Source organism: Rousettus aegyptiacus, unplaced genomic scaffold (genome assembly GCF_014176215.1).
Source record: "Rousettus aegyptiacus isolate mRouAeg1 unplaced genomic scaffold, mRouAeg1.p scaffold_m13_p_4, whole genome shotgun sequence".
Lineage (NCBI taxonomy): Eukaryota > Metazoa > Chordata > Mammalia > Chiroptera > Pteropodidae > Rousettus > Rousettus aegyptiacus.
This window is the reverse complement of record NW_023416307.1, coordinates 59,921,690-59,945,060: the sequence shown is the minus strand read 5'-3', so window position 1 is coordinate 59,945,060 and position 23,371 is coordinate 59,921,690. Positions and strand designations below refer to the sequence as shown.

Here is a 23,371-nt window from a genome sequence, read left to right as displayed (position 1 = left end):
GAAGAGATTCACAGAAGGAGAAAGCAGAAACATTTATGGATTCAAGACCAGCAGAGTCAACTTTGGCTAAGAAGATAGTTCCACAGATGGTCTCCTTTTCCCCTTTAATCTTTAATTTGATGGTTTATAAGACAGCTATTTGGAGGAGGAAAGAAAATACACTATGTGAGAGCACTCTGCAAACCATAAACTGCCACATTAAAAATAAAAATTCCTATTTGATTGATTTACCAAATAATGATGATACTCATACCAAATGGAAAATTTCTGTGATTGAGCTCAGGTTATTAGAGCATTCACATTTACTCCAAGTAAACACAGTGACTCACCACTACCTGATTTTCTTCTTAAGTTCACTATGTTTTTTTGGAGGTATGAAAACTCATCTTTAAGAACAAATGATTTGCATAAAAGTACATACATGAATTTTATATAATGTCCTGACTTAAGCTGAACTGCAAAGAAGGAAATGTGTTCATCTTAAGTAATGTTCTAGTGAAGCTGTTCACTTCCATGTTGGGTACCTTGTTTCGGTGTCTGTTCCCTTCTGGTCCCCAGTTTAAATTTATCTGTTTTATATCCTATCCCTTGACTATTCCTGCTAGCTGATCTGAGAAACAAGGTTGCTTTGAAGAACTACTTTGTTTTCATGTCTTATAATTCGAGTATGTAACTTTCTCCTGGCAACTTATTTGTCATTTAACCAGAAGAGTTTACAAGAAAAGTAACTCTCATAATAAAAATTTCATATATGGTGATCGTCATTGGGTAGGTGTATTTGCAGGTACAAGAGAATCTATGTGAAATCATATCGCATACATGGTCCCTTATACGGAAGAGCATCCATGGAGTTCTCACGTCTATGTCTGTCCCATTAAGGAGCTAGGAAAGAGCACTGGCTGTGAGGTCAGATCTTACCTCTAGAATCATAGAATCCAGGGATGAAACACCATCTCACCTGGTGATTGAATCCCTTCTATAACATCCCTAGGAAATGATCATCCATCCTCTCCTTGAACACCTCTAATTATAGGAACTCATGTCCTTTGGAGGCTATCTATCCCATCTTAGAGCATCTCTGACTGCCAACAAACATTTTGCTTTAATTTAGTTGAAAGGATCTCCTTGTAGTTTCCAGTCATTGCTTCAGTTCTATCTTTTGGACCCAAACAAAACGCTTAATGTTTCCTTCCTCCAAACCATTTAAATAATATTAATAATACTAATGACAGCTACCATTTGCATAATGCTTATTATGTGCCAGGGATTGTTTTAAAAACTGTCCATATATTCATTTAATCTTCAAAACAGCACTATAAGAAAGATCTAACACTATTATCCCCATTGTATAGACAAAAAACTGAAGTATAGAAAAGTTAAGTAAATTTCCCATGGTGACAAAGTTCAGAAGTCACTAAGTCTAAATTCAAACTCAGGCAATCTTGTTCCAAAGCACTAACTTAGCTACTACATTTTGCTGTCCCTGAAGCTCAAATACTTGGGTATGACTTATCTGATGTCCCAAATCTTCTTTTCTGCAGTCTGAACATCCTAGGATGTTCAACCAGGATTCAGCTTTGCATCCTTCATCATCCTATTCATACTCCTCTAAATGTACTCCAATCAATTTACTGTCCTTTTAAAAGGTAGTACCCAGTACAGACTGTGGTCTCTAGATGTTGAAAATAGAGAATAAGCAATAGAAAATAAGAGTCTATCACTCCTCCTCATTTCAGGGACCACAAATTCGGCTTACGCTTACATCAGCCTTGTTGTGGCCTCCTCAAACTGATGGTTCCTATAAAACTTAATACAGACTAAAACGCTCATCCCTGCTCTGATGACTATGGTGTGTAAAATGAGGCGATTGGAGTATATAAACTCCAAGGACTTTTTCAGTTCTAAACATCTAGGATGAAAGAATGTATTACAAAGTTCAGTGTATTTAAGTGACGTTATGCCTGCAAATTCTTTATAAGGCTTTTTCCCATTTGGCCCTTCTGCATAAAAGGCTTCTGTGATTTTGCCTTTTGGCGGCCGGGTGCTTTATTCCTATGACGGGGGCATAGTTGGGGCTTCTAAAGGATGGCTTATAGAGGGTCTCCTTAAAATCTGAACAATGACTCCAAACCTTCGCTTCCACCTGCTATCCCACCCCTCCATTCCTACAGCCCCTTAAGACCCACTTCTGCTGCCAGGCCTCCAGGGGTCCTGTACTCACCTGTGTGTACAAACATGTGCTTGACGTAGTTCTGTTTGGCGGTGAAAGTCTTGTTGCAGAGAGTGCACTCATAAGGCTTTTTTTCGCCCTGCCCACTGGCTGTGCTGTGGCCTGCAGATGGGGCCAGGGGCTGTGGCGCTGGCAGCTGTGCAGTAAAGGTCGACAGGCCGGGCTGGGACACTGTCACAAACTGGGTCTGCTGGCCTGCTAGGGGCTGTGGCAGGCTGAAGAGGAAAGGCTTGGGGCCGCTGCCCGCGGGCTGGGTAGTGAAGAGGGCCGGCAGGTAGGTGTTGCCGGCTGTGCCAATGACCTGTGTGTTGCTGGTCAAGGTCAGAGGCATCCTCAAGTTGCTGGTGAGGGTTTCTGTCTGGCGTAAGTAGAGCTGGGTACTTGGCAATGGCTGCCCAATGGACGTGTTTACCGAAGACTGCTGCAGGACGCTCTTATCGGAGCTGTTGCTGACAGTGATGACCGTGTTGTCCATCTCCACCTCGTTGCTTCTTTCCGGGGAGGAGGCACCTGTCTCTAACTGGTGTGGTTGTGGGCCGCCCTCTGAAGGGGCTTCCATGGCCTGCTCAGGTTGGGCGGGTTCAGCCTGGCCGTCCCGCGCCGCCCCGGGCCCAAACTGCTGCTCCACTGAGTCGGGCTCCGTGCCTATGGAGGAGCTGACCCCCGAGTCAAAGCTTTCGCCCTTGGGCTCACTCTCAGTGCCCTCGGCCTGGTCGGTGTCTTCCGTGCACTCTTCCGATTCATTGCGCTCCAGGATCTGCACCCTTTGCTGCCCGTAGTAGTCGTAGTCGTCCTCCATCTCTTGCTTGATGTGGATGTTGCCCACCAGGGTCTGGATGCGCACAGGCCGGGGCTGCTTGCGGCAGTGCGTGGTCTCGGGGGTGGTGGACAGGTAGCGCTCCATCTGCTGCGAGCGCTCATGGATGCGCGTGATCCAGCTGGGGTCTTCCATGTGGTGGTCGCGGGGCAGGCCGAGCGCAGTCTCGTGGTGGCTGACCACCGCACCGCTGTAGAAGGAGCGCTCGCCGCTGCCGTTCTGCATGGAGCATGCGTAGAGTGCCGAGTAGATCCTGTCCACGCTGTGCTGCGGATGGCTCTGGAGGTACCCCGACTCCGTGTCGCTGCTCTGGCCCGATGTGCCTGACTCAGGAGTGCCCCGCGGCGTGTCCTGGCCTGAGTCCTGGATCCCCGGGAACACATCGCCCACATTCTGCGACACGATGCGTGTGCACTCATCGATGACTGTTTTGATCTGAAGGATGCTGGCGGCCGTGAGGATCTGCAGGGCTTCCGACTGCGAGACGCGCAGCACACCGCTGTACATGAAGTCTATGAGCTTTTGCACTGACTGCACCGACACCACAGACGGGATCTCGATGTCGCTGTAGCCCAGCAGCAGCTTGTCCTGGAAGAAGGGGCTGCCAGCTGCCAGCACACAGCGGTGTGCGCGCAGCATGCTCCCGTGGATGCGCACCGTCACGTCACAGAAGTGGCCACGGTTGCGCTGCTCGTTGAGGGTCTCGAGCACGGAATTGCTGAAATTGTGAAGGTTGATGCTGTGAATGCGCTCGGTCATCCCCTTGCAACTGATGTCACCTGCGCGCCAAGACAGACACAAAACAGGGCGTGGGTCAGAGCTAGCTGACTGCATTGCGAACACCTAGGTCTCAGGTGGGTAATGTCCATAGCTCCTAGGAGCACCTCCCTTGCAGATGCAAGTGGACTCGGGGGAGAGGTGGACAGGCTTTGCACAAGGGTCAAGCTGTAGGTATGATGTCCTATGGGGACAAAGCCTTGAATTTTGTCCCAATAGTGCCACAGCTATTTTGGAATACTGAGTTCATATTCATAACCTAGAGCTTCAGCCGGGGTTGCAGTTGAAGGAGAGCAGCCTAATAAACAGATGGGTCATCTGCCAGCCATTCTTATAACTTAAGCAAATAAGAACTGAAAGGCAAGTAGAAGACTTGTTCTCATGCAGTCTTACCTTCACTTGAGACCTGAGCCCAGGTCCTTTGGGAAAGCTTATATTTCCCCTAACTTGTTGAAATTTCTTATTTTATTTATAGACTGCAGCAATATTCATCAACCCAGACTAAGATGTTCACCAAACAGCTACTACCCTGTTTTCCAGTTGAGGGACAGATTACAGAATACGATCTGTATTCTGCCTGCTGCGTTTTGTATCTACAGGAACATACTACAGGTGACATTGTTCTCGTCATCTTTGACCACGTGAGTACTTTCTAGGATGGTTTTATGCAATGTGGTGGTTTTCTGAATTTTCTGAGGCTTAATGAGGAAGGAGTGTTAGAAAGATGAGGGATGCTAGCACTGACCTAGGAGACTGGAGTATACTAGGTGATCATATTTACCCTTCAAACTGGATACTTTGAGAGTGAAAGGGAGTACTGTTAATAATTAGGTCAGGATAGCAGGAGTAAACGAGGAGTGGGATGTATGAGCACCCTAGGTAACTAGGTACTCTATGGACTTGCTAGAGGGAAGTATCAAACAGTTCCTCATAGGAAGGCAACAGTCAGCTATTTGGAGGCTCTGAATACGGTGACCCATTGCCAACCTTATGCCCTAGGCTGTGAAGATAAGGGATAATGTCAGTGACATTCTGGTCACAGATTGAGAGAGAAAACAGGTGGCTTAACAATAAATCTTAGGGATTTTTTTTTTCCTACCTAACCTCTCAAATGGCTCTAAGGAATCCCTCTCTCCAAATCACTCTTTAATCACATTCCCCATTTTTGCCTTCACAACTGAATAATCAGCTTGAGAGAGGCCAGGTAAGTGGGCTTTCAAAAACAGGTGGCCCGTGCGCCGATTGTTGGCTTGTGACCCAGATCCCTGTGTCCTCTTAGAAGAAGTCCCAGAGGTAATGGCCTTCAGACAGGAAGAATGCCTGCCTTCTCAGGTTCTGGGTTCTCTGCCTTGGTAGAGAGGACCTGCTCAGGTAAATCTGAGATCAATTAGAATTTCCACCTTGCTTCACTTAATCTCCTCATGCTGTCTGAGTTCAGTTGGTGTGACCACATCCTTTTATATACTCATTCATTTCCTTTGTTCCAATCTTTATATTTATCAGCCTCATGTATATCCACTTAAATTAATAAATGCCTCCAGGCTCTTTGTTCCCTTTCTGTGACATGATTTACACAAATTTTTATATAAGAGAATTCCTTCTTGTTCCAACTTCCATTGGGTCTGTTCCGTGCCTAAAACAGTTCATTAGGCTTTTGTTTCTATTTTTTTTACTCATGTAAAACAAATTGTCTTTGCTAAAGAATAATGGCGAATCCTTTGTAACTGTACTAATATAAAATATAGCTCCAGAGGAAGGTCCCAATAACCCAGAAATGAATATTCAGGAAATAAGTCAGCAGACCAAATTCCAAGTTCTTGCTGAGTCCCCTATGTGTCTGCGCCACGATAATAATAAGAACAAACTTCTGTTTTTTTAGAGAATACAAGGTGTCAAGTCCTGACTTGACCAGTACTTAGAACTGGTCTCACTACTTCACATATAATATTTCATTTAATCCTAACGACAACCCTATAATGTAGGTAGTATTATTATCCTCATTATTCAGGTGAGGAAACTGAGGACAGAGAAATTTGCTAAGGCTATGTCGGCAGTTAGTGCTAGAGTTGGCAGTCTAAAACTAGGCAGTCTGGTTCTAGAGTTCACACTCTTATCTGCTTCACTATATTAGCTGCTTTGGCCCTGAGGGAAGTCTGGCCCATAGGTGTCCATGGGTCTGCAGTAAAGCCGTGTGGAAAGGTGTGTATAGCATGGCCTCCAGCTACTTTGGTACCTATCCATTTATTAACATCGTATTCATGTTTCTTGGGACTTCAGCATAGCCTCAGTCATCTAATAAAGAACATACATTTTTAAGTTTATAAACTGAATGATGCAAGAGATAAAACAACTTGTCCTGGCACTAAAATGTCAAGTTTTCTATATACAATTTTACTATCACCAAGGTCTCTTGCATTTAAGTAAAACAGTAACCATTGAAACTGGTGGAGTCTCTAATAAAATCACCATCTCTGAGTAGGATGGATTTATTAAAAATATGTTTTACCCACATAGGTGAAAATACCCTTTAAACACACACTTGGTCATAGCACCAGTTGCAATTTTATGACTAGAGATGTTATATATGATGAAGAATTGTCATCTTTCTGATAATTCTGGAAAGCTTTGTCACAATTATCATAATAATTAATGTCCATGTAGTGTTTTACAGTGAAGAAAACTCACGTGTAGCATCTCATTTACTCCTCACAATAATTTATATGCTTTTAGGACAGGTACGATCATTACTATTTGCTGTGAGGGGAGGTCAGGTCTCTCAAAGTATCTAAATGAGTTGCCTAAAGTTTTATACAGCTAGTAAGAGATTGAGATTAGAACCCATACCCCTTGATGTGCTTTTCATGGCATAATACTTGAGGAATGAAACCTGGATTGCCCAAAGATCTAGGGACATCCTAATTCTCAGAACATAAAGGAAAAGATAGACACTAAGAGTGATGAACGAGGTTGCTTTAGAGATGGAAATGGTCAATAGCAAAAGCTGTCATCATATCACACACAAGCACACATGAAAAAAATTCAAACCACTTGTTCAAACTGCTTGAGTCTATCTAAACAATCAGGTAACCTTATAGAGGTAATCACACACACAAATTTCTGTTAATAGTTTGAGTTATGATTATTGCAGTAAAGATGTCACCATCTTCATTTAAAACCACAGAGACAAACTAAAACCTGCACACATATACAACCTGACCTAACAAGGGTTTTTGTAGACATACTTTAAAAATATCTTCTTGAGTACACTGGTCTGGCATTGCAGTGAGCAGCCATGAAAGGCTGAATCGTTTTTACTGATATGCGTACAGATGTGATGGGTGACCCTGCCTCTCCATTCAAGTGTGCCTCGTTCCTTCAGCACACAATGCTGAAGCAATTCCTTTCCCAGGCTTTCTTTTATTTTTTAACACTAATACAGTGGGAAAAAGTTTCTGCCACAACAAGGCAATGTCCAGGCTTTTGTGAAACATGTCCTTTTCATCCAATGGGCATTAATGTATAGATTCCAACAGAATAAATCTGAAATACTCTACTGTAGAAGATTTGTCCCTCATTGAAAACAAATCTTGATTAGATGGTTATTCAGGGACTGTATAGGAAGGAATGGTGTGAAAATGCTGACTCCATTCTTTCCTAGATTGGCGCTGAATAGGCATTGGGCTATTCAAAAAAAAAAAAAAAACCCTTCTCACTCTACAAAACTATACAACTTTACAAAGATTATGTGTACTTGGGAATGCCACCTCACCTAAAAAATCCTCACAGTTATAGGTACACAGACATGATGGCAAAGTGAAAAAAAGTGATAAAAATAGTTTTCTGTGTGTTTAAAAATAATAATCTATCTCCTTTCCACTAGAGTAAAAGTACAGAGTCAGCCTGGGATGGCATTCACTAGAAACACGCAAGGAATTCTAGCACTGGAAGTGATCATCTATTCTAAGTGACTGTTCTGTCAGGGAGCACAATGTGGATAGGGCTGAAGCAGAAGTGGGTACCAAAGGGAAAATCTGCTTGTGGCGACTTAGGTGAGAGAGGGTCCAGCGCTCTGTTTTGTAGGAACCCAGCTCCTGCCTGTTCCTTAAGCTGCGGGTGTCGGGGATAGGACTTAGCATGAGAATAAAAAGCTGTCTGTGAACAAGAGAAAATGAACAAGAAAGGAAACAGCAGGCAGTACAATCTCTTTTAATTAGGTGTGAAATCCAGTCCTTCCTCAGTCCAGATATATAAAATGAGACTAGTACAAGTGTGAGATGGGAATTTAAAGTCTCTGTGACTTGGAAGGAAACACGAGCTCTCAAATTAAAACCAATATGAATTTCGGTCAAGCCAACAGGTCTAAGTCAAATGGCAGGGCCGAAAGCCCCTGAGCTTTCAATCTGGGCCACTGGGCTCACGTGAGGTAAGTGGGTCAGTACGTGAAATAGGGCTAGAGTGGCTAGGACACCACGACCCGGTCTCTAATGTCACAACTTTTTCACACAGTACCTTGATATCTTTAGTATGCTGAGGTGGATCTTTCGTATATTAGCTGATTAGTGATGATCTCGAACTGTCTCATGTTGGTGCTACTTACTAAGCTGTCACACTAGGAAAGAGCCATTCCTCACTGGAAAAAGTAGGGATGCATGTGGTAACTCAGGTCCCTTACTCCCCACATCTGCATCTGTTGTCTGCCAGGGGCAAGACTTTAGAGTCTACTTCACCTAAATGCTGAGAGGGGACATGCTGAGCCTCTGCACAATAGTTGGATGGAGGTTATTTGCTCACAGGTTTCACCACCTAGAGCAGATGGCCCTCTCTGTCTCACTGGCATCTTCACAATCTTTGGAGGGTGACTGGGGACACTGGGGAAATCACTAATGTGAGTGGAGGGTGGCAGGCAGAAGGAGACGTCTCTCTCCTACCCTGGCTCCATACGCCTAGCATATCCCAGGTGTCATTGCCCCTGCAGGTGAACCATGAGGGGGTCAGCAACCTATGGGAAGGAGAGCTGCCCTTTTTCACTTACCCATTCCTGAGTAATGGGATACTCTGGGCCAGCTGCCAGTGACAGTTCTATCTTCCAGATTCTCTAGGCTCAGAGTATTGGAACCATTAGAGATTTCATCTTTTTTTTTTTTTAAAGATCAGCAACAGGATTCTTCTCATAAAACATAAATAAGTTGTTCAACTTTCAAACATATTCTCAGAAATACACCACCTATGAAAGTTAGGAATAGCCTGTATGTACATTTGTAGGTATGGCTTCTTACTTTAGCTGGACAGAGAGATGAAAATTACTAACCTGTTTAAAGTGCATACAACTCCATTGTAATTACGATCTCAATATTGTAATCGAGGATGTCTTTCGTATTACTTAAATTTCATTTATACATGTAACATTTCTAGAGCATATTTTGAGTATTTATAGGTCCTTAAGAAGTACATGTGGTTTTAGGGGGTATCTACTTTTTTTTTCATGAATGGATATGTTTCTACTTTCAAAGGGATAATGTCAGTGGCTTTTATTAGCATCTCAAAGAGGTCTGTGTTTCCTCCAAGTTAAGACCCATGGATTGAGATTCAAGTATCTCTCTTTAAGCTGCTCTTAATCAAAGCTTCTGAAATTGATGCATCCTTCATGGCTACTGCTGCATCTGGCCTGTTGAGCCTATGTTTCCCATTTATTTAAGTTGAGCTGATGTTATTTTACATGATAAACTCAACAATCTCAGCCAAAAGTGAGATTACAGAAGGTAACTTTCAGAAAAGACTGATTTAAAAATAGAAATAGGCTTGCAAAGGAAAAGAGAAAAAAAGAGATATATCAATAATAAAATACAATGCTAGATGAAATCTGGAGGAATATAATGTATAGTTTTACAATCAAAGAAGCCAACTATCATTTAGAAAATTTGGTTTGACATATTTTTATCGGAGTGGATGATCCCCTTTGACAGTTAACACAAATCCATAGAACTAAGAAACAATCTTTAATGTTTTTTTGACTTAAAAATTAGATACTGTGGTATAAGGCGAATAAAAAATAAATACAAACTGAATACACAGTTCTAATCCAGCCAACCAGGTAGAGTTCACCAAAAGCTCTACAGTACTTTATACAGGCAGCCTGTTTTTTTTTGTTTTCTTTCCTTTCCTTTCTCTTCCTCCCTTCTTTCCTGCCTTCCTTCCTTCCTTGCTCCCTGCCTCCTTCCCTCCTTACCTGTCTCCATTCCTTTCCTCCTTCCTTTCATTAATTACATCATTAAGTTTTACTAAACTTTAAGTATGGGAAACAAAGGGGCAAAATTGTGATCCAGGGAAACATTTCCCCCTGATCTTCAGGCCCATCCCCAACTCTGGACTGCTCCTGCATTCCTGACCTCTGTTCCTTCTTTTCACTCCACCAAAAAGTAAGAGCTTTACCCTTTGTCTGAGGGGTAGGAATAGATTGATAATCCCAATGAGATTTTCAAGTCCAAAGAAGAAGTCATTCGAGAGAAGCCTTTTCACTTGGCTCTGGGGACTCCCACAGTGTCCCTCAGCACAGGCCTTTGGTTTGCTTGATTTCAAATCAAGTCCATCATTATCTCCCAGAAGGGACTAAGAAATGCCTCACCATATGTCTACCATTGCAAATACAACTGATTGGTGAATGAATACAATTGCTTTTGGGGTCACTTGAATTCTTACCAATTCACTAGTGAAACACTTACTGAGAACACCTCAGTGGAAATGGGTCCATAAGGCCAGAGATGATGTGAATTCTAAAACAGTGGAAGAAATTCACCCTTAAAATCCTGTGATATTTGAAATCTACATTAATCAACTTCTCCTAGACCTCAGTGCCCAGGAAAAGCTGATTATACTTTTGCTTTTTTGGATCCTATCAATATTATAACTGGAGCTCAGAATCAAAATTTAGACCACATTTTAGCAAATACATAGGACCTTGTGGTATGAATTTCTATGTAAAATTTACCTCCAGCCTCTTTCTAGTGTCAATTCCTTATTCTACTTCTACTCTGATTTCTTTTTTACAGTTATATATAAATATAAATATGTTTTCCTACATATTTACTAATGTATTGAAAACTCTTTTAAGCTAACTTCAATCCCTTTAGTTATGAGGTGAAGATATAGTCAAATAATTAACCAGGAAGTAGCAAATGAACATCAATTTTATGGAACCAATTCTAAGAACACATTAAAACTTCAGTTTTGGGTATTATCAAGCTATACACTATATGAATTTTTGTAATTTGAGCATCTGATTCCAGAGGAATAATACACTGGAAGTTCAAACACTTTCTTTACTCTCTTATGGTACAGCTTATAAAAGCCGAGTTTTAACTCTGTGAACAAAGGCATTGCATAGCTATAATTGTAGAAAACATTCTGAGAGACACCTATGCCTTTTCCAAAACTGAAATGAAATGGCTTCTTCTTGAGGAGGGAAGACCTGCTGGGACTAAGGAGAAAAGTCAATGAAATCTGAGGTTGATGCCTTTAAATCCTCTTATATCACAAACCTTTTGAGACACCTTTTAGGAGTTTGATTTTTTTTTTTTTCTGCTAAAGCTCTTTCCTTACAAATTTAGCTGCTGCCCTATTGTAACCTTTTCCTTTGTTCGCTAAATCTGGGGAACAAAAACACGGAGATGCTGCATCTGTGGGTGGGATACAAAAATGAACAAAAGGATCTACTTAAATTCACAGTTGAAGTATTCAGTTTGAACTTGGTTTTGGATAGGCCTTAAAGAAGGGTCCATATATTCAAATGTACAGTTAATAAGTTCCATCCTTTATTTTGCTTGAAAATAAATTATAAATTTAAGAAGTGTTTATATAAAAACCATCTTCTTGTTACTTACTAATCTGTTCTTCTTTTTATCTCCATGTCATTATATATTTATTTTAAAGGAAAAATAAACTTTTAACTCTACTGAGTTCAAATATCAAGCATAAGTCCCAGAAGTGGCATTTTTTTTTTTTTTTTTAAATATCATCAATTGGTGATTAGGCAAGAAATTATTTTTTAGACTTTGGGTAAACTTTAATTGAACTTCAATGAGTGAGAAAACAAAACTTTAATTGAACTTCAATGAGTGCCATTTAAAAAAAGCTTTTATAATAATCACAGAGCTTCCCAATTCATAGAACTTCCTTTTGTCTTCTGTTGCTGTGCTATTCTGAAACTGCTTTTGAAGCAGATCTTCAGATTCATACTCAAATGTTCTCTTTCCTTGTGTTCCCAGAAGAAGTAAGTTGCTTCTGATTTGACAACTGGTTTTTAAGCATAGCTGTTTGTTGATAGGAGGGGGCTATTGTATTTCTCTATGGGAGGTGTGGACTTGAGCCACACCGGGTTGTTTTACTGAGGAACGAAAGTTTTCTATCTCAAAGCAACAAGGGAAAGCCAAGGAAAAAGATAACTTTGTTTTGTTGTATGACTAGTTAAGAGGGAAAGCACAGTGGTGATTTGATGTGGGCCAATTTAGGAAAGTAGCTGAGAAGACATTTCACCACCCCACATAGGGTGATCCATTACAGAACAGGGCACGGGATTTCCTTAAGAAAAATAAGTTCTTTTTTGGCTCATGTTGAGATGAGGAAGATCCTAAATCAGTGTTGTCAGAACTTAATATCTTGGGAGGCACTGGTAAGTAAGAGAAGGAGAAGGTATACTTGGTAATTATTCCAAAAAGGAGCAAGGTATTTTATTTTATTTTTATATTATTTTTATATTTTTATACATTTTATTATATTATTTACATATTATAGGAAAAAAGATATTAAGCTGTAAGTCTTCTATAGCTACAGGGTAAGTATTTTATTATTCCATCTCACTTCACCGATTTGATTTGATCTAATTTTCTCGTTTTTGCCCAAATAAAATCTCTGTGCTAATCCAAGAAGCTGGATATTTTGCCATCCTTTGCATACATCACATCTGTTCTTCATTCTTTTCTGCTGCCACATTTGTCCTGAGTTCTGCAATTACTGTGCTTTCTCTACTTACCAAATCTTATGTACCATTCACGCACCCTACTCAAAGTTCTTCCTTCTCTGTGCAGACTTCGTTGATTACTGGAGTCCATCCTGAGTTCTCTTTTTCTAGTTCCCATTGTTTGGTGAGGTAATATACTGAAACATTAATTTCTGTCCCCCCCAACCCCCCGCCCCCACCGAATTAGGAAACTTTCATAATAATAAGGCAATTAAGAAAGGCCAAGCCTTGTACATAGTTCTGGGATCCCTTACTTCAGGGGTTTGTGGCTTTAGAGCCCAAATCAGAAGTTAAGCCCTAAAAACAAAGCCTCAAGACAAAGAGCTTTGTTTTTGGAATCTGAATTCTCTAAGGGGGATTATGCTACACCCTTTGCGGGGTGAGGAGGGGAAGGCTGATGCTTTGGAGTTTGATCGAAGTGGCCTGATGGGAGGAAAATAATCAACTTCCCCTTAAATGAGGAAGGTGCCAAGGTTTGAAGTCTCTGCTTGCACACAACTCCAGTTGGGGCAGGTAATTGCTTGTCACACTTCTAGAGGCTGAACATGAAAAGACACTGATGATCTTGGGGCTGAGCCCATGCTCAATGACCACTATGAAGAGGATCTGTAAACCCAGCTAATGCAGTAGTGTCAGGCAGTCGGATGGACCGGGCTCAATGGCGTCTTTCTCAGGTGGACAAGCAATGTCAAGAACGGAGAACAACATGGACTAAGGATCTGACCCTGCCGTAGATATCATGAGTCTTGTACAAGTTAAGGGAGGGGAAGGGAGTCCGAAACTTCACAGAATTTCTTGCTAACTTAGTGAAAAGGGCCTTGGGTTTAATTTGCTTTAGAAAAATAAGGAAATGTTTCTTGCATCTGAATTTTGAAGAGTGAATTTGAACTTTTCCCACATACAGCACATTTAAGCCCTTGTCAGCATATTATTGATTATTGTCTCTTCATTTTTTTGTCATTTGTGCCTCTAAAAGAAGACCTCAAGCTTCCAGAAGGCATTGTTATAACTACAACTATAACTACAAATATCTGGATCTCTCACATTGCTCAACACTTTTGTTTACATTGAGAAGTTACTATCTGAGTATTTGGTCAACTCTCCAGTGCATTTTACAAACAGGTTGACAATAAATAGCAACCTCAGGGTGCACCTTTTCTCTGAGGTATGTCTATATGTTGTAGTCCTATGGGGTCTTTCCATCTATGAAATTCTGTGCAATTCTCTTCTCCCTGTCCTTTAATACTCTACCCCCTTCCCATCAAAAAATAGCCACAGTTCTGTTTTCAGTAGCACTTTAAGGTCTAAGGCATTTTTCAAAAAATATGTTCACTTAGTTCCCTCAAACTGCGTTTGTTTGTTTATGATTTTTGACACGTTCAACACTGTCCCCGTCTCCCTGATTCTGTTTCTCCAAAGAGACAGCTCACTGAGTCCTTCTGTCAGCTGAGGATTCAGTGGAACTCAAAGCTGAGCCCTATCTTGTAATTCAATGAGAGAAGAAGACACGACCAATTTGTGATATGATAGAAAAATGATGAGGCTAAACTCCCACCACTGTTGCCTACCTTAGGGAAGCTAAACTGCTTGATGACAGATGTTACAGAGATATCTATCAATCATCAGCTTTGGTAATGGGTATTTGTATTTCCATAAACACTGTCAGGGATTGTTTAGAATATTTTCACTCGATGGCCACTGGGTGTCCTCATTTACAAAGTAAATATGCAACATTTAGTGTAAGCCACCAGAGACAATAAAATACACTAGTTTTCTTTCTGGCCTTTCACATACTGAGTATAAATTTATTGCTGAACTCACAACCAGGTCACATATTGGTACTGTTTAAAAAGTCAGGTCAAACTGTTGAAGTTTATAACCAAAAGTAACTTCTGCAGGTTCCAGACATGAATTTACAAGCCTGTTTCCTCAATAGAGGGGACTGTGATCCAGCTATTAGAATGAGCCCTTATTCATTTGAAAATTGGCATGGGATTTTGGCTATCTGCAGAGAGAGCCAGGAGAGAGGAACAGAGAAGGTCTTAATTTATTCTTGAAAGAAAAGAGAACACCAAATAGCTCTATGGGATATTTGTTAGATTCTGTTTTTATCTTAACTTTTCTGAAAACCAATTAAAAATAATAATGAGAAAGATAAAAATGTCCTTTATTTGGGAAACCTGAAATGATGCAAAAAAAAAAAATAGTACGATGAGCTGGGTCATATAATGATTATCAATCATTTCATATTTAAAGACAAAGAATTAAGTTATTTTCTGGACCATTTATCCTACCTGTAAAATGAAGATGTTTGTGCTTCACGGGGATGTTGTAGGACAAATAAAATAGAATTAGGAGGCACATAGGCTTCCTAGGAAGAGAAACCATACATGAGATAGATTTAAGATGTTATTAATATTCTAATTGTGGTTGAATCACAGTTATGTGGCTTGTCACTGATGGCAGATAGGAGTAAAGGACAGAGCTCATGCAGCTAACAAATATTTATTGATTCGACCACTCTAAGACACCGAGTGTGACCCACTGCTGGGCAATCACTTTGTGCTCCCTAAAGTTATTTTTGCATGCCTAGGATTGTCAGTGCTTCTGAATTTGTATTACACACATCTCTGAAGAGATCCTTTCCTTGAACAGCCAAAAGAATATCCACCTCCTCACCTTGTAAATTTCTCAGACTAGATACAGAACCACTATTGAGTGTGTAGTAATACCTGCCTTCAAATGTCATGCTTAACCAACTAGCTAACCTTTTTTCAAAAGCCGAGTTAACTTTACTGTAATCATTTTTTCACTAGTGTATATTCCCAGCTTAATTAGTATTCTCCGGCATGTCATTTCAGTATACAAATTATTAATATGATTCCGTGCCACAACTAACAATTTATACAGATATTATCAGGGAAACTATAGGAAGCTCTATGAGGTATTCACTGCCTTTCAGAGATTTTCTTTGGTCTTACTGGCTTTGCTTAACAGCTTTTTCTGTTTTTAAAGGACCACACACTCATGCCTCTAGTACAGCTGCCTATAACTCTTAATCAACTGTTCAAATCCACAATAATGCACAATAGCCAGGTCACTTTCACCGTGAGATTCTGCTAAAGGATCACAATGTACTCAGAGTGTATGGAGAGGTGTCTCATTTCTTCTAAAGATCCTTAAATTCCTGGGATTTATAGCATTTTCAGACTCTTTAATTAGTAGGTTCACTTTTGAACTTCTGTAACCCTGAAGACACATGTCTGCAGAGCCCTCCTGATTGTGTTTTCCCCTAAGCTTTTTCTCCTTTCAGCTTCCTCAGTGTGCTCCTTTAATTTCACTTTTAGAACTTCTCGAGGCTCGGTGGCTGAGCACCGCACAGCACAGGTCTTATCTGATGTGCCGGCGCCTGGTGTGGTCTAAGACACACTGGTGTTTTTGTTCTTGAAGTACAGGACTGATGTTCTGAAACCTAGACTCCAACACAAAGGCGATCATTAGCTTGTTTAAGTGTTTCTTTTCTTCCCTCTCGGCCTCCTCCCACCCACCCCAGTACTTCCTTAGTCCTATGCACTGGCAGCAGATGGCAACCATATTCTAAAGCTGAGTATATACAAAATCGTGCCATGGAGAACAGAGTTAGCTTTAAAGTTAGCTTTCTATTCAAGTAGGATGGCAGAGACTTCTGGAGGAGTGAACTCATCTCTCATTCATTTAATCCTCTATTCATTCAGCCAGGGATTTGTTTCCCTACACATCCTTCTACTGTCCAGCCAGTTGAGGGAGGGTGGGCGGGAAGAACTCTCTTGAGGCCCCTTCCAGAAGGAGGGCACTAAGATTCTATGCCAAGTTCTGTTTCCCTGGGCCAGCTCTGCCTGCTGCCGGTCAAATCATGCCATTCCTCTGAGAGAAGTTTAAGAGCACTGTGTGGGGGGTGGACTTTTCAAGAACTGTCTCCTTGCTAGACTGACAGTCATCCGCTGTATTCCTTCGACAAAGATTAGACCTGGGAAAAGGGTGAACAAGGAGGAGGGTGCGAGGTTGCAGGATTGCACAGTAATGGGAGGTGGGAGTGGGAAAACCTTTCCTTTTTGTTGTTTCAAGGTTTGCTGGAGCTTTCAACTAATCATCTGTTTGAGCATCTTGAAAATAAGTATCTATTTTCATGATATCTATCAAAAACAGGCACCAGATTATACTACAAAGTTGACCTTAACCCTGCCATATTGCTACTAGAATCAAAACATGTAGCAGCCTACATCCAACAGAAAGTGATTTTGTTTTCCCAGCATAAAAACCAGAGGGTATCCGGGATGCACTTCGTTTTGCAGGTCTGCCTAATGAAAAAAAATCAGGCAAACAAAAATCAGTGCCTATACTTTTAAAAATGGGTGAAATGCTCACAAATGTATTATGCTCTTACTTTTGCTCAGTTCCCTCCCACTTCATTCATTCATTCGTTCATTCATTCATTCATTCATTCATTCAACAAGGTTTTGCTGAACACCTGCTATGGCTAAGCACTGTGCTAGATGCTAAGGATCCAGCAGTGAACAGGATAGACAGGATTTCTGCCCTCACAAATTCTTCCACCTGGCCAAAATAAGTGTTTAATAATTTAACCACTAGAATGTTATTTGAGGAACAGGAATAATTCATCTTACCTAGCATTTCTTCTGAAGCTTTCTCAAACATATTTCTTGAAGGTCCAAACTCCTTTAACCAAGAAATTCTGCCTAAGAGCTCTCTTTCTATTATTATATTCATTCTTTTCTTGGGTACAGTGTTGACAGTTCAGATTGCAACTGCTACATTTTTTTTTTTCTGGTGGGACTGTAATTCTGAGGATTGAGGATCTTTGCTTTTCGAGCTACATATATTTTTTCTCTGTAAATATTGTACCATCTAATTTGTGTCTTTGGATTCTGCTGATTAGCCATCAACATATGATTTAAGGAATACTGCATATGAGATGCAGAAATCATGACTCAGTAAGTTATTATTTTAAAGCTCTGACTTGGGATTTATACAGACTTGCACGCGATCTAGTTTAGCACTTGATCTGCAACTATTACTAAGAGACTCATAGCTCAGGTTTCATACCCATGTGTCTCTGGAATTCTATACTCAACAACAAGAGTGCTCCAGAGTTTAATAGAAGCAAATGTCTGAAATTATCTCCACGCATTACCGAAAACCTCGTGGGTACCATGGGACAGGAAAGGCTCACTAGGTACAGTGAACCAACAAATCCTACTGAATTTCTTAAGATTACAAGTATTTTTTCAACTATTACAAACTGCTTCAGAATGGAAGGAGGTAAGTGAGCTGAGTGATTAGAAGCAATCCTCCTCTGCAGTGAAACACATTTACTCTCCTAACTTTACCTCTATTTTGAATTATTTCAAATACTCTGAAGCCATCAAGGCAGATTGTCCTTTAAAAAGATGAAAGATGCATTTCTTGAGTTGTATATACATCTCTTTGAAAAGGACTCTCTGATGTGGCACAGATGTTTGCCCATTTTAAAGACCTGATGTTTTGGCCTCTTCAGGTATTAGGGCTGACCGGTGACTACAATGAAAGGTCACCTAAGGGTGCACTGTAAGAGCATGTACAGTTTCTACAATGCATTCCAAGGTAAAATAGACAGAAATCCTTTCTATATAATTTGAAAATCTCATTGATTAGAATGCACTTGAGTACAAAAGGAACTTAATAAGTTAATACTAATAATATAATATGAATAGTACTCTATACCTTCCCTATACCAAGAAGAAAACATTCAGAAAGTTTTTTTTTTTAACTTCTCTGAGCCACAGTTTCCTTATCTGCAAAATGGGGTGTTTTGTAAGAATACTATAATTTAAATGTATTTGATACAGAGTAGATACTTAGTGAATATTAGCCCTTTTTTAAATTTTGAAGGAAAAAAAAAGACAAATAGGGGAACAAAAGAAGGCAAAAGCGTGAAGGAGAGGCTTCTCTGTCTACCCAGGCCTGACTCCAAGGGGGTCAAGGAAAGGGGTGCTGGCTTCGTCCTGGAGTGAGGGCGGTGGCTGCTTCCCGCGCGCTTTCTCCCTACAGACCTCGGGCATTTGCCTCAGTCATTCTCAGGGGCAAGGATGGGGCACTTGCCACAACTTTCATTATGTTGCATCAATTTTAGAACATATTTCCTTAATAATTTAAAACACTTAAACTAGAGCTAATGTTCAAATTCACTGAATGCTCTCTGGTGCTGTTTTAGGGGCTTTACATCTAGCATCCCATCTAATTCTTATAATAACCCAATGACATAGATACTATTTTCATTCTCATATGCATATGAGGAAATGGAAACATAGGGAGGTTAAGTAAAGTCATGTAAATGCATTCATAGGCTGAAGTTCACATTAAAGAACAAATAACTAGACCATGGGGGTGAGAAAACATTTTCTGAGCAACCCATGGTCCAAATTAGTCCATTATCAATATGCTCCAGAAATAGCTTTGGAAGTCTGTTATCATACCTGCCCCTGCCCCACAAGCATACTGAAGGGACCTGAAATTGCTTCAGGAATTAGTCTGCCTTTGGATGTTCACGACAGACTTTTTCTCCTTGTTTCTTAGTTGACTTGTGGGGGCCAGGTTTGAAGATGCAGATTCTGATCGGGATATGTCCTAGGGAAGTGGCTGGCCCTTTCATTCTTTCAGTTTCGTGATCCCAATCTAATGAAAGCATACATGTAGGCATGCATGTATGTGGGCATAGCTTCTCAGGAAGTTCACAGGCTCTTAGAGGGAGATATACTCATACCAGTGGAGCTTAAGGCTTCCAGGTCAATAATTCTTCCTCTAGAGGGATGGGATACCCTCTGCCTAAGCCCCTGCCTGTATCACTGCCCAAGGACACCATGTCTATTGCGAGTACCTCAGCACGATACCTCGGGATTATCAGGTCACTTCAGGAGCCAGGATCCAATCACCCCTCTGGGAACTTTAGGTCAGGAATAAAATGGAAAAGGCTAGATTTCTGGGGCTTTTGTTAAAATTGGAAAAAAGCACCCAGGTCTGCCTGGAGGAAAGGAAATGCATCATTTTCCCTGGGGTTAACTTGTCATAGCTGAAGTTCAGAATTTGCATGTGTATTTTCCATGAGACATGGAATTATGCTCTGTAGCTCAATTTATAGACACCTTTCTTCTATTATCTCTTTTATATCCAAGTACGCAGTTATGATATGAGGCAAAGAGACAATAAGTGATTACACAGGAGGGGAAATTATTACAGCAAAAAACCAAATGACAAAGTTAATTTAGTTACCACCTCTTGAAATTCGTCATGTGCTCTACCTGCTACGTCAAGCTTTTCTAAAAGTTATGGATGGCCTGGATTGATACAGCATGAAATCTTGGAATAAAACTGGTAACATAAATCTACCTAAAACCACTGCGGATAAATGATCAATCTGTTTTGGACTTTGAAAGGAGAGGAAAAACTCCTCAAGGTCCATTTTGACATCAACTTTGAATTTATTCTTCCTTGCAAAATTATAAAGACTCGTATTCAAAATTCTTCTATGTGCCTGTTTATATAACTTACAGTAGTGATAACATTTTTTCTTATTACTTTTACAGGTAATTTAATACCAGAGTAAAGTAACATTTGATTTAGTTGGTTTCAGAGCACCATCCTGAAGTAGAAGTAATTGCAGATATTGTGTGTCCAGGTGGCCTTAGGGATGTCTTTAACCATCAAAGAGAGCAATTCAGTCTAAGTAAATAAGTTTTTTAAAAGTCCCACAAATAATGAACTCGAGGATGTCTTGCGATCTTGCGGCAGTACGTGAGAACAACACGTAGGTTTGTTATTAGTAACTACAGAGCTACTTGGGTTGGATCTGTTATAAAAGTTCACAGAATGTGGCATTTTAAAAAGATTATGCTTTGAGATAACTTGTTTGAAAAATTTTTATAAAATGCAAATGTTCAAAGTATACGATACCTGTCCTCGGCCTAATGGTCAGAAATGACTGAGGGTGACTGCATATTTGTGAAGTCATCTGAAGAAGACATGTAACAAGTTTTTCAAAACATTAGTTCTTGATGACTTTCAGTCAAGATGGCAGAGTAAGTAAATGCTGTGCTTGTCTCCTCTTATGACCACCTCAAAATTCCAACTAAACTACTGAACAACCATCATTGAGAATCACCTAAAGTCTAGCTGAACAGAATAAGCCATGTCAAGGCTGGTGGAGGGGCACAGATATGAAATGGGCTGGTCAATCAAGAGGGCTATCTCAGCTGCAGAGGCCCATTCCGAGGAGTGAGGGATCTCGATCTCACACCGAGCGCCCCAGCCTAGGGGTCCAGTCTCCACAATTCCTGGCTGTAAAAACCAGCAGAGAGTGTGGCTCAGTGAGACAGGGAGCTGCTGGAGTCCCAGGCACTCCTCTCAAAGGGCCCACCATGACTTACTCACTGACAGATTCATTCGCGGGGGCAGCAGCTCGAAAGGTGCCAAGGACATACAGGGAGGAACTGGATGTCTGGCTTCTGGGCAAAGGCTGGAGCTTTATCTCAGACAAAAGCGCTGCCAGAAGCCACTGTTCCTTTGTTGAGCTCTCCCACCACCCAGGATGCAGATGCAGGCACGCATCACATCTGATCCCCTCATCAACCTGTTGACACTGTTGGTCCTGCCCTGATGATTCCCTGAGACCCTGCCCTACCCAGTTTGCAGGCCCACCCAAGCTGCTTCTAGTGGCTTTTCCATACAGCCTGTTTTGGCTCATGCTGTGAACTTTCCTAAAACCTCTCAAAGGTTCACAAACTCCAAACAAGCAGCATCTGGACTTCGCGTGTCCCGTACCTCTTGCTAAGCAGCCCCAAACCTGGCACTACGGACAGCCAGCCTCGGTCTGCAGCTTAGCTGTTCCCAGGCACCTCCAAGCACAACGTAAATGGCAACAATCTGAAGATCACTTTGTAGTGCATATGAAGTGGCTCTGGGCAGGACACAGGCATTGGCTGACCTTGGCCTGCATTAGAGCACTTCCTATGAGCCTCCGGAACCAACACGCCTGGTGGCCAGCTTCAGACCACCCCAAAGAACCACCCAATCACCTACACAAATGCCACACCCTGGAGCTGTCTGCCTTCATCCAAAGGTTGTTGCACCGGACTCCTTCCCATTCCCCCTGTCACCAGGCCCCTTCAAATTACCAACAGTCTGAACTACTGACAAATCTTCCTAGGCTCTCTCCTCCCTCCAGTCATCCCCTCCTGCATCTATGCATGCTCCACACCCTTGATGCTAAATTAGATCTTCTCATAGCAAAGCCCTGATCAGGGCAGCCCCTACTTCAAACCCTACCACAGCTCTGCACCAGAATGTAAACTCCTTATTCCTTACCTTAACGCCTCACTTCATTGAAATTCTATTAGTCTTTCAAGAGTGCTCAGATGGAAACTTTTCTGATATATTGAACTGGATGTTACTGTTAACTGGATTATAATGTACTTTTTTTTTTTAATTTTCTAACTTCTATCTAAGATAATGGTCACTTGAGGACATACACTAGGTTTTAAGATGCCTGGTGGCAGGGTCTGTTTCCATTTTTGTACCCCTATATAACTCAGTACTGTCAGGCACAGAAGACATACTCTGCAGATGCTTGTTGAGTGAGTGAATCAATACTCTGGTGCATCCAGGTATAAGGGATGCATCTTTAGGTATCTTGCATGGTAGTTGTTTATGAATGCATCTAATCTTCCCTATGAGGCTCTAAGTCTATGAGCATAGGGCTCTAGTTTATAAAGTTGCATCCTGCACAATACCTAGCCTTGGTGCTCCACATTGAAAGCATTCAGCGAGTTGATAGAATTGCATAGTCCAATCCTGACTCTCATTTTATTCAGAAAATATAAGTTCTCTTAGAAGCAGACTCAGTAACAGGCAGCACAGGATAGTGGAGGAGGAACAGGGTTCTGCTCTTGGGTCTTCCACTCACTCTGCTGGGAACCTTTTGGAATGACACTTGCCCTCTTTGGGCCTTGGCTTCCGCACCTGTATACCCTTATAATAATGGGTTTAGACCTTTACTCTCTTTCAGTGCTGATAAAAAGTTTTAACGCAAAAAAGAAAGCAAGAAGTGTTTATTCAGCTGATGAGGTAATAAGGTGTTTAACCATGATACCTGGTATGAGGTGACTGGTGTAAGGATGTAACTTAAAATTTCCTTAAAGCAAGGAATTCCTAGAATCTTCATGCAGGCTCTCAATTGATCCTAAATGATCCATGTCCAAGGACAAGGGGACATGTGATTTTTTCTAAGTCAGGACGTGAGAAGTCCTGACAGGGAAAAACACTAATTTTATATAATGAAATGTGCCACAAGCGCAGGGAGCACATATGAAACTGTCACTAGCAGCTGCAGATAAGAAGGATGTACTCCGGCAAGATATGAGATGGTAAGATGAGGCCTAGAGCCCTGAAAACCAGTAGTCAGCCTTAACAATTATAGCTGGACCATCATAAGCACATTCATGCA

The 23,371-nt window shown here is 41.2% G+C and overlaps 1 protein-coding gene across 37 annotated transcripts in view; it reads right to left on the bottom strand.

Annotated features, from left to right (window-relative positions):
* The window catches only part of ZBTB20 (zinc finger and BTB domain containing 20), a 736,649-nt gene that overhangs the window by 16,573 nt on the left and 696,705 nt on the right, over positions 1–23,371 (bottom strand). For all 37 annotated transcript variants that reach the window (XM_016137771.2, XM_016137793.2, XM_016137756.2 and 34 more), the window contains one exon: positions 2,222–3,826. In XM_016137771.2, coding sequence (XP_015993257.1) covers positions 2,222–3,826 — 1,605 coding nt within the window. The remainder of the gene's footprint in view (positions 1–2,221; positions 3,827–23,371) is intronic.